Raw genomic sequence first — 12319 nt, 5'->3', positions numbered from 1 at the left:
TTTATGAAGCCTTGCACCAAAAAAGAATTAGAGTTGAAGCCAGCTGGGAAGAGAAGGAATGATGTGCACATTATCATACCTATTTGGACCAGGACCAGAGGTCAAAATTGTGGATTATACATCTATCACAGCACACAGGGTAATGTTTCCATTGTTCAGATTTACAAAACCAAATATAATCAGAAAATGTTCATAGCTACAAGTAAAGGATTTCAGAAAGACCATACTGTGTGAAATGCCTCCTGCCCAAACTAAGTTTCCAGTGCAGTTTGCTCTAAAGTTTGGTAGCTGTTGATAAATTTTATCTATGGTGCTAATCTTTCTACATTTTTGTTTACTATCTAACTTCAGGTGTGACTATGGGTTTTTTCTGCAGTATAATATCTGAAGTCTCATTTAAATGTATGGCAAAGTTCCTACTGATTTCAATATTCCCAAGAATTGTCCTAAAGGGTGAAATTTACCCCATGCATGACCAGCAGAAGGCCCATCTGAAAGCCTTCAAAATAAACTTTCTACCAACCACGCCATTCTGTATTCCATATATTTTCCTCCTCTGATCTAATATTGGTGTGAAGAAGAATTTGTTTTGTTGATTAGGATTAATGTTCCTTGATAACCGTTAAAGCAAAATTGGTTAGTATGGGCACTATGAGGGTAATCGTGATGAGAGATAGATAATACTATAAATAATCTTTACTTTGTGATATAGTACGCTCATAAAGAGCAAATGTGAAAGGAAAAAGGAACCAAATGAAAACAAATGTTGCTGTTCAAATAGATGAACTTTGGCATTTCAAGCGTGAATTGAAGCATACTAAATTGCTATTGAAATCTATTGCTCTGCCTTTTGGATTACCACAGTAGTTCTTCATAACTGCGTGACCTTTGAGATGAATTGATAATGTCAGTACTTTTTTTATCTTCATCTTCAGTTGTATATTCTTCCCAAACTCCACAGTCATGATATGCTGAACAACTGAAAACCCATGTTTAAATTTATACACGGTTCTCTCAAAAATCTTATTTACATAAAGAAGAATTCCATTTGAAACTTCTAAGAGCCTAGTCACCTGACTACAGTGCTTCTTGCTCCTTGCTAGGCTGTGGAAGAGAGGCTTTTGAACCCCAATCTACCAATGCATTTAAGCATGTGTTTTAATGGTAAGCATGTGCTAAGTCCCATTTAAGATGATGAAGGCTGATATCTCGCATCCAATCTGCAGGCACTGGATTCTTCCATGGTAGCTCTGGTGTTGTACTTTATGGGTTCAGCAAAAAGTTCTCTCAATGGCACAGGATCCTCAGTAGAAGGGAACTACTACGTATAAGTCCCTTGAGCAAAGTCCTTGCCATTTTGGATACAGTCCATGACACAAGATAGGGTTCCCCTGTCTTCTTTGTCAGTTCAGTTCCACTACTCAATAGATTTTTGAGTTTGTGGCCAGTTTGGTGGCTCCCAAAGTGTCACTGGAGGAATTACTGGTAGAAAGATTATGCAAATAAAACTTTCTCTGCAACCATACTTTCCCTATTCACCAATAGATGGAGACAGAGAGCTTCTTCCTCTGGGACATGCTTCCTGAGTTCTAGGTAAATAGCTTATGCAAATTAAGCAGCTCTGGGGCCATTCTTTCCCCTGTTCAACAGCAGAGGGGAACAGAGAGCTCCTTATTCTCTAAAGCAGTGGTGGGCAACCTGCAGCCCATCAGGATATTCTGCTAGCGGGCCACGAGACAGTGTTTACATTGACCGTCCGCAGGAACAGCCTCCCGCAGCTCCCAGTGGCTATGGTTCGCAGTTCCCGTTCAATGGCTGAGTACGGCAAACTGCGGCCACTGGGAACTGCGGGCAGCCATGCCTGTGGGCGGTCAATGTAAACACTGCCTTGCAGCCTGCCAGCAGATTACCCTGATGGACCACTGCTTAAAGCGTCAGGCCACAGTGCTTATATTGATATTATTGTTAATATACTTTAGGGAAACCACTGTGAATCATCATATGTCCCATTATGAAACCCTTATCCACACTAAATAGTATATTATTCTGCAGGTAATGCCATTGATTTGTAAGGTACTGCTCAGCATGAGTACAGATAGCAGAATCTGGCCTTTGTGAATGTGTAGAGAATATTTGGAAACAGAAGACTTTATTTTGGAAAGCTTTTCTCTGGATGTGTCAAGTCTAATGTAAATCATTGAAAGAATGCATATACCAGCTTCTGGCAACAATCTTTCTCTATGGTCTGGTCCTCTACCAACCACAAGATGAAGGCTACATTATTTCAAAGATGCCTTATCAGTGAATTAGGTTATTTCACCTTTTGGTGATCATGGATTCAAATTCTGTAGACAAAAAACACCCAGTAACATCAGTCTAGCGAAGGCCCAGTAACTGGAGTTGTGAAGGGAATTCTATGATGTAAAGCAATGCTATTCACACAGGCCTAAGCCCACCGATAGGGAAGGAGCTATAATACCATCTCTGTGTGGCCATTAATCTTGTACAAATCTTGAACTGCCTCCATGTTGTGGTTGTGAACAATGGGGAGAACTAAAGCAGGCTTAACAACTTCAGGAAGTGGACTTTCCCTGTGTTCTATCTAATGCTATATGGTAAATGAGAAGAGTAGTGCATTCTATGTACTACCGTAGCAAACTATTTTATGGGTCAGATTCTACCGTTCTCTACTCAACATGAGTAATAATTTACTCCACCATTAGTCCCATTTTCTTCAGAGGAATTACTCAGAGAGAGTAAAATACTATTCATTGTGAGTAAGAGAAGTAGACTTTAGTCCTAAAAGAGGAAATGTCTACTGTTTCTCTCATGCTTTTGAATTCTTTCCTTGGGGGCGAGAAGGCAATATTAGAAGTTGAACTTGTCAGCTGATAATTTGCAGTTCACCTGTAATGGGATGAGGTGGGAGGGGAATATATATTGACAGATTTCTTATTTTTATCAAAATGTTTGTTAGTGTCTTGTTAGCATCGAAGAATCCTGTGGCACCTTATAGATTAACAGACATTTTGGAGAATGCATCTGACGAAGTGGGTATTCAATCACGAAAGCTCATGCTCCAAAACGTCTGTTAGTCTATAATGTGGCACAGGATTCTTTGCTGCTTTTACAGATCCAGACTAACACGGCTACCCCTCTGATACTTGTTAGCATCGGGAATGCTCTTCCATCATGGGCTCTCTCACCATAGCTTTCCCTGTAAAAGTTGGAAGAGATCCTGCAAATTAAGCACAATTACATTATCCTGTTTAAAGCAATGTCAAGATTGATTCTAAAACCCATAAGCAAGAAAGACTGAGTTCTGAATTCAGCCACTTGGAGGTGAGAGTTAGCAGCTGGGTTAGTGTTTGTGTGATGACCCTCCTGACTTTTTTTCTGCTGCTTCTCAGTGAAGTCTGAGTCTAGACACAGGTTTCAGCCAATGCATTGCTTTTTTTTATTTTGGAGGCTGCCCACAATGCACCCATCACTTTTCTACTTTCCCTATTATCCTTCAGGAGAGGTTAGCTTTCAAAGATTTTCCTCCTATAGAGCTGTGGTCTCTCTCTCTCTCTCCCGCTGTCTCTTGCCAGAAGGGAACATGCAACAGAACTGCTTTGAGAAGGAACTGGGTCAGATAGGGTCAGTGGGAGCCTAAGGCTCATTAGGATATTTGTTTCTCACTTCTTTATAAATAGATTGTAATGCTTTTAGTTTTTCAATACTGTAGCGAACCAGTCCACAATGGTTACAAAACAAGTGAAATTTTCCACTGGGTTGTAATGTTGCTCAATGTTACAATACCCAATCAGTAATATTCAGATAACTAGGAAAACCTGGACAATGATGGTGCAAGCTGTCTTAGGAGAGAACAGGTCTAGCAGCCACATCCTTCCTCTTTCTGATGAAATTACCAAAAAAATGCACCAGTGGAGGGAGTGGCTGAAGTTCATATTTGGATGGTTATTTTGGCAATGATAATGTTGAGGTGTAAAGCCAAGATTTTTCCAAAATAGAAGTCTAAAAATGTAGTCTCCTGATTCTATATTTAGCCACTTCCCTGAGTGTTAATAGTGCAGAGCAACCAACAGTTACCACTGAGTCAAATGTTAGGCTCTTTTTTTGTCAAAATCTTAGTCCAGGCTGGAAAATAGGGCTCTTTGTGTAGAAATGTTAAAAATCACTTGTTGTCTGCTGACGTTGTCTACTAGAGCTGGATAGAAAATGGGACATTTCCACAGGGGAGGGAGAAATCAACTTTGCATTGAAAAAATGAAAACCAGAAAATCAAAACTTTTTCAGTTTTTATCAACCACAGCCTGGAAATCTCTGGCTAAAAACTCCTGAAAACCATATTTTTGAGGGGTGGAGAGGACTTAAACATTTTAGTTTTCAGGTTTTTGTATTTCTGACAAAAAATTGAAAATTTTCAAAGAACGTAGGGCATAGGACTGGAAGGGACCTCCTTGGTCATTGTGTCCAGCCCCCTGGTATCACAGGCCTACAAGGAAAGTGGACACTTCTGTTGAAAAACTAATTTTCCATCAAAAATAGTTTTAGATGAAAAATTTCACCTACATTAGTGTTTACTCTTCCATAGAGCAAGTCATAACAGAACCGGTTTCACCCGCTAAAAGTGGGTGGCTCAAGTGAAACCTTTTCTCTTGGTCTTGTTGCTACTTCTGCTGCACCTGTTTGCTCTTTACCATGTACTTCATAATGATGTTTCCCCACTGGCGTGAATGCTGCTTCCTGAAGAGATGATTCCATCATCCCTGTGGTTTAAATCCTGTTTTCACTGGGTTTCACTGAAGCTTGTGTACAGACAGAATGAGGCAGTGTGGAAGTGTCAATGTGACTATGTCATTTAGAATCTTCAGGTTCATCTGAAAGCCTGATTCATGTCAAGATGGCTTTTCCTTGTGTGTGCTCATAGGCTCATTCTTTTGGGGGTTTTTTCTCCAGCTTGGCTTAATGCGTTTCCTTTCTCTCCTCCGTTCAATAGTCATTATTCAAGGATTCTAATTAGAACTCCAAATTGCTCTTTTTCAGGTCACGGAACTCAATAATGTGAAGAATATATTACGACTGCCAAAAAACACGAAGAAACATGCTGTAGGCATTTATTTTAATGATGACACATCCAAAACCTTTGCTTGTGAATCAGGTGGGTAAACTGGCACAGTATATCAGAAAACACTGGAATGTAAATTGTGAAATTATAAACATATTGTACCTACACACAGATTTTCTGGGCATTTATACAGAACTCGAGGCGGATGAGTGGTGCAAAGTGCTGCAGATGGAATGCCTAGGAACTCAGATTAATGACATAAGCCTTGGAGAGCCTGACTTGTTGGCATCTGGTGTAGAAAGGGAGCAGAGTGGTATGTACAGAAATATTGAACTTTATAGCATTTAGAAAGTTTTAGAACATAATTCCTACCTGAGGGCATGGCTCAGTTACTGAAATGTTTGGGCCGTGCACGGAGAAACCAGAAATATACTCAAGTTTTACAATCTGGTGCAAAAACCAAACCAACAAACAAATAAAACAAACCCCAAAACAAAACTAAAAACATGAATCTTGATTGTTATCAGCACTATCGTGTTCTGCTAATCTGACACTCTGATTTAGGATTTTAGAAATGTTCTAGTCAGATTTTTTTAGACAAATTAGGTGCATTGTAATCTCTTTGGGGCAGGGAATGCTTTTTGGTTCTGCATTTGGAAGGAACCTAGCCAAATAAGGTCCCAGTTCATGACTGTGGCTCGAAGGCACAAATACAAATCATAAATATTGCAATGTAAATAATAATTGCATACATAATCTGAGCTCAATTACTTCACTTGCATATGGAAATCAGCTAATTGCATGCACACGTGGGCTTTCCATGATTTAATTAGTGCACACAATTTTATTAACTGCTTGCAAAATACAGTTGTGAATGCCTTTTGTGTGCCCACATGCATATACCTTGAAAATACACTCCTTTTTGAGAAGCACAGTCTGGAATCTCTCCTCCTTTCAAGCAGCCCTAATTATTAGCTTATTTCCCCTCATGTCTGTATACTGGCCAAACACACACTCTCAGATGCCCATGTATGATTAACATATTAGAATTTATAATTAACCCTCATCCCATTTCTGGTGCAAACTGAGTCCAGGGACTTGCACTAAAAATATAATGGAGAATGCAACATCAGCTACATTTTTAACCATTCATTGAACCTAAAAGAGTTAATTTTGAAAGTTTAGGTTGTCTTTTCACCTGAAGAAAACCTGGAATTCCTTTAATAGCATTTCTCCAAACTTTTTAAAAACCAGATTTCAGAGTTAAAAATCTGAATCTGTGTTTCATTCCATTGTCTTTTCAGAGCAGGGGCGGCTCCAGGCCCCAGCACGCCAAGCGCGTGCTGGGGGCGGCAAGCCACTGGGGGCGCTCTGCCAGTCGCTGCGAGGGCAGCAGCCTGCCTGCCGTGCTTGGGGTGGCAAAATGCCTAGAGCCACCCCTGTTTCGGAGACATTGTCTCCATTGCCCATTGCAATTCTATTGGCTTAAACAGAGTTATACCATCACAGAACTAATGTAACAGAGTGGAGAATCAGATTCTAAACCTCTAAAATACTATCCCGACTTGAAATTAAAGAACATATTAATTTTCAGATTTACTTGCCACTTTTCTCTATCAATTCTGATTGTTACTCATTCAGTCCAAAATATGTGCACTAAGTCAAGTGAATTAAAAAAGGGTGATGAATGAGAAGGAACCAGTTTGACAAGTGGGTGAGTGGCTTTAGATAATTCCATGTCTGCGAGAAGTAGACTGAGGGAATTCTCTTTGCGAAACTGAGTTCTTATAAAATCTTAAGCAGTCATGAACATAGATTAGAGACTTATTAAATGCACAAACTTGCACTACATTTTTAACTATTCTTGTGATGCTTTTTATATACAACTATAATTATTAGAAGAGAAGTTCATTGCCATAGTTCTTCATGGTGACACACATATCCTGAATATAAGGCCTGAGTAAATAGGCTTTGTCTGGGGAATCAAAGCCTACTTGGGTAGAGAATGCTGAATATTCTGTGAGATCCCAACCAGGGCCAGGGCACTGGAGTGTTTCCCAGCTCTTCCTGAAGGTCATGAGTAACAAGCTGTAGCCTACTGCAACCTTCCATATGACATGTTGTCAGTGAATTTGTGTAGGTCTGGATCCATTAGCAATGTCCCAGTCACTTCTCAGGCCATACCCGAGCTCACCTCCCTTCCAGAGCAGGCTACTGGGGAGTTTAGTTGTGCAGCATGCAGAGAGCTGTTAAATTCCACTGTGTGGCTTCTGTATGGTCTCCGGTTCTTGCAGCCCCACATATTGAACCTTGGCAGTTTGAACTTTCTCCCTTGGTGTTTGGAAGTTGAAGCTAGACAAATTCAGACTGGAAATAAAGTATAAATTTTTTTTAATGATGGGAGAAATTAACCACTGGCACAATTTACCAAGTCTCATGGTGGATTTATCACTGATGATTTTTAAACCAAAGTGGGACTTTTTTTCTAAAAGATCTGCTCTAGGAATTATTTTTGGGAAATTGTATGGATTGTGTTATACAGAAGAGCGGACTAGAGAATCACAATGATCCCTTCTGGCTTGGAATCCAGGATTCTATTAGGCTCTTTATGGATGAGTAATAAAATAGACCCTGGCCCCAGAGAGCTTCAAATCTCAGTTGTTTTAAAAGGTGATCACGTAGATAACATTTTATCGATTTTTAGAGACCATTGCTTTGTACTGTTCTTATGGTACTTTAAATGGCTTCACTCTGTATGCAGTATATTTTTAAAATAAATGCAATCAATTGAGGCAAGTGAGTTTTTATTCTTGGTGTAATTGCTAAAAGTGGATGTAAGACTTTGTAATTATAAATAAAGGAAAAATAGGAAAATCTTAGAGATTTTAGACCAACCATTTGTTTTTCTTCCAGAGAGATTCAATGTGTATTTAATGCCATCCCCTAATTTAGAGGTGCATGGGGAATGTACCTTGCAGATAACATTTGAGCATATCTGTCTTTGGGATATCCAGAATCCCAGAGTAAAACTCATCTCTTGGCCATTAAGTGCCCTCCGGCGATATGGACGAGACCCAGCTTGGTTTACATTTGAAGCAGGGAGGTGAGTGCTTTGCTATGATACTATAAGCCATTTTCATAGAGCGATGATAGGGGGGCTAATTCTAGGTGGTACTAGTAAGCTTCCCCACCTCATCCTGAATTGAATGAGTGGAGATTGTTCAGAACCTTACAGAGGATGTTCCACACCTTGTTCACATTTCATCCTTTTGATATGGATAGTTTTAAGTTGCTGCTTAAAAAAACACAAATTTTTGCACACTGATTCTACTTTTTACTGTGTAGTTATTTTTAATAAATACTGTAAGGAGCCTGGAGAATTGAATGTACAAATTTAAAAAAACGGGGGGAGGGGCGGAGAAATATCATACTCTGCCAGTAATTCGTACAAGACAAAGATGGACCCTTGGTCACTAACAGCACCTACCTTGGCCATAATGGCATGAAGATTCAATCAGGAGTTACTAATGGATCTACTAGCTACATGTACAAGTGTTTCAAGTTGAAGGCAAACTCTGCTCTCAAAATTTTACTGGAGTTCTGTGCAATTAGGGAGAGCTAAATAGCGGAGTCAGGATCTGTCATGTAGATGCAAGAGGGGAATTTTGCCTTAAAGCATTGACATTAGTGTTAAAATGTTATTTTCATTCCTGTTAGACCCTTATGTTTTATGTTGAAATGAATGTTTCTCTATAGAGCTGAAAGAGCAACAATCTGAAGAGAAATGGCATGGTGGCTTCACACAGGTCCCAGAGGAAATGTTGTGCTCTCCTAATGGGGCAAATCAATATAAGCCTAATTACTGACTTTCTCTGCAAATTTACATATTGGTCTCCTCAATTAAATAAAGTTCACATCCACCAGTGCATGTGGAGGTAACATTTCTCTTCTTAGTAACTCTTCTGATCTAAGAGACACTTCCCTATTTCTAACAACATCTTTAATAAATCTAAAGAGATACACAATCATTTAATTTAGTTCAGTAATGTAGATTCCAGACAGGGGCCTGAGTCTCACAGCTGAATCAAACCCTTTCAAGCGTACATAGTTTGAAACTGAAATACACCAAGGACTTGATTCTGTACATTGGGAAGCAATTATGTGCGTAAGTAAATACTACTCCATGAATATGGGTTGGAGAATCTGGCCCATATGTTATTGATAATGATGAGTAATCATCATATCCTGTTCTAGTGGTTTGTATATATGCTTATGAAGTTGTATCTAAATCCATGTGTTGTACTGCAAACAATCATTTATTTTTATTACCTTTTGCTTTGATATCACTTTTTTTTTTTTTTACAGCAGTAGTGCTGAAAATATACTTTACAAATCGCCCTGAACAAATGAAAACCTCATATTTGGATCATTTCTGTTCTCGCTTGGCAGGATGTGTGACACTGGGGAAGGACTATTCATCTTTCAGACAAGAGATGGGGAGGCGATCTATCAGAAGGTTCACTCAGCTGCTTTGGCCATAGCAGAACAACATGAGCGCTTATTGCAGAGTGTGAAAAATTCAGTGGTATGGCTGTTAGTTGTGTTTGTCATCCAACACTCCACGTTAATGAGTAACACAATCCATAGACCATTTTCTTGAGTGTGTTCTTAATTTTTGATTTACAGATATTAAATAATTTGAGTGCATGATGATTTACTTCTCTTCTAGTTAAGGTGGTAATGTGTTCAGTTCTGATGGCATTTAGCACTTGGGATTACTAAAGCAGGAAATAATGATTTTTGCTTTTTTAAGCAACTGAAAGTAAAGATATTTCTGCTTTTATATTCCTTGATTGTATTATTTGTAAAACCATCAAGAGGTGTAAATTGCTATAGGAAAGATGGCTGGGTCCTGTAGGCATATGTTGTCCATTCTCATTAGCTTCCCATTATTAATCAGCAACTTGAGTAGTTTATTTGGAAGTGTTTTTCATCAACGTAATTCCAAAATATTGTGGCTGACTCATGGTTTTCTATTTATTAATTGATGTCTACACTTTAAGAATAATTTAGAAAGCGTCATGTGTTGTTAAGGGGAAACAAATACTGGTCTAGAGTCTCAAAGTATCTCAGCTTCCTGGAGCTGTAAAATGCTTTAATCATGTCTTCAGTCCTGTTTTTTGGCATTTACAAAACTAGAGAAATTAGGCATATAGAGACCCAGTAACTGGCATACTGGATCAGACCAGTGATATATCTAGGCAACTGTCCTGTCTCATACAGTGATCTGTGTAAAGTACTTATACGGCTCCCATCGTTGTAGCATCTGAGCACTTCACAATCTTGAGTGTATTTGATCTTCACAACACCTCTGAGAGAAGGGGAAGTACAGTTTATCTCCATTTTACAGCTGGGGAACTGAGGTACAGAAAGACTAAGTACCTTGCCAAAGATCATATAGGAAGTCTGTGGCAGAAAAGGAAACTGAACACTAGTATCCTGAATCCCAGACTAGCACTCCAACCAGTTACAGATGTTTCAGAAGATATAAAGTTCTCTTAATCCCTTAACTGTGGGATAACTTGACCATATGGGAAATTTTCTCCTTATTCCAGACAGATAATGATTGGTTTATACCCTAAAGGATAAGGGATTATACCCCTTATCAATACTTATCCTTCCTAATGTAGACATGGATGTTGTTATTATCCATTGTAATGTCTAGTCCTTTTCAGAATTCTTCTAAGCTCCTGGTCTAAGCAGGGCTGGTGCAACCATTTAGGCAGACTAGGCGGTTGCCTAGGGCACTGAGATTTGGGGGCACCAAAAAGCACCCCCCAATTTTTTTTTAAATGGTTGAGCAGCCCTGTTGCTAGGACAGAGAGGGAGTCTGGGCTGCCGGCGGCAGTCGGCAGCCCAGGGTGTCCCCTGGGTCAGGGCGCCACCGCGGCAGCCGGCAGCCCAGGGTGTCCCCTGGGTCAGGGTGCCGCTGGAGGGGGCGGCAGGCAAGGAGCCCCCTGGGTCAGGGCGCCGCGGCGGCAGCCGGCAGCCCAGGGTGTCCCCTGGGTCAGGGCGCCGCCGCGGCAGCCGGCAGCCCAGGGTGTCCCCTGGGTCAGGGTGCCGCTGGAGGGGGCGGCAGGCAGCTCCCGTGGAGCTGCCGCAGTGGTGCCTGCGGGCAGTCCGCTGGTCCGCGGCTCGGTTGGAGCTGCCGCAGTTGTGCCTGCGGATGGTTGGCTGCTCGCGTGGCTCCGGTGGACCGCCCGCAGGCACACTGGACCCTCCGCAGGCACCACTGCGGCAGCTGCACCGGAGCCGCGGGACAAGCGCGCGGGGCAGCAAAATTGCCGTCCACCTAGGGAGCTCAAAACCCTAGCACCGGTCCTGGGTCTAAGGGATATATCGTGGCAGTGAGTCAGGCTGAATGTAATTGGTTGAGATAAAATGGAAATCGTCCTCTGAAATTTCATCCAAAGGTCGCCCTTTTTGGGGAAGATTAATATGTTGAATTAATATTCCCCCTCTGCTTCCCTCACTTTTTCTCTTTTGTAGGTTTTTTTGTTCTTCTGAATGTGTGCCAGGAATTGGAATCAGAATCACAAAAACAAAGCTAGAGAGGCTGTTCTCACAGTAATTCCAGCCCAACCAGAATGAGGAAGTACAAGAAACCCTGAAAGGAAAAAGAATCTAACTGTTCTCTTAAGGCGTCAAGCCAAATTTTGCAGATTGGATAATTGAGTTAAACTTCAATTAAGCACCCACGCTAATAAATAATTCATTGGTGTAGTTTGTAAGGTATTTTGGGGGAGCTTGAATCTGCTATTATATAAAACAAAATTCAATGCTATATATTTTTTTTCACCTAAAAAGGTCCAGTGGTAAACCATTCACTTGTTTCCAGTCAATTTGTGGCTAATAGTGACACTTCACAGATATTGTTACCTTAGTAGCTTTCCTAGACTTTCTGCTTTGTATTCATTTCCTTAATCAGCATCTGTGATCATCTTGTAGGGTAGGAATATGGGGATGTTTTTACCAAGAAGTCATTCTCGAAGGCAAGATTCTGCTGTTGAATCCAGTGTTAGCTGGCTCCTTATATATTCACTGTCATTATGTCAATAGGACATCCACATGTGTTGTCATGACGACAGAATACAGGATGCCAAACCTAAATGCAATGGTAAAAACTCTGCTCCAAGTGCAGCCATTGGGATTTTAACAATTTCCAATGCAGCCTTCAATTTATTA

The 12319-nt window shown here is 40.5% G+C and overlaps 1 protein-coding gene across 5 annotated transcripts in view; it reads left to right on the top strand.

The window, feature by feature from the left end:
• Window positions 1–12319, top strand: part of DOK5 (docking protein 5) — an 88818-nt gene that overhangs the window by 58879 nt on the left and 17620 nt on the right. For 3 of the 5 annotated variants that reach the window (XM_032774721.2, XM_032774724.2, XM_032774720.2), the window contains exons 3-6: window positions 5053–5167; window positions 5247–5387; window positions 7988–8177; window positions 9524–9659. In XM_032774721.2, the coding sequence (XP_032630612.1) occupies window positions 5053–5167; window positions 5247–5387; window positions 7988–8177; window positions 9524–9659 (582 nt within the window). The remainder of the gene's footprint in view (window positions 1–5052; window positions 5168–5246; window positions 5388–7987; window positions 8178–9523; window positions 9660–12319) is intronic. The other 2 variants (XM_032774722.2, XM_032774723.2) reach the window with 1 other exon arrangement.

This window comes from Chelonoidis abingdonii, chromosome 14, assembly GCF_003597395.2.
Source record: "Chelonoidis abingdonii isolate Lonesome George chromosome 14, CheloAbing_2.0, whole genome shotgun sequence".
NCBI lineage: Eukaryota > Metazoa > Chordata > Testudines > Testudinidae > Chelonoidis > Chelonoidis abingdonii.
The sequence above is the reverse complement of the archived record's forward strand: the minus strand, read 5'-3'. Positions and strand labels throughout refer to the sequence as shown.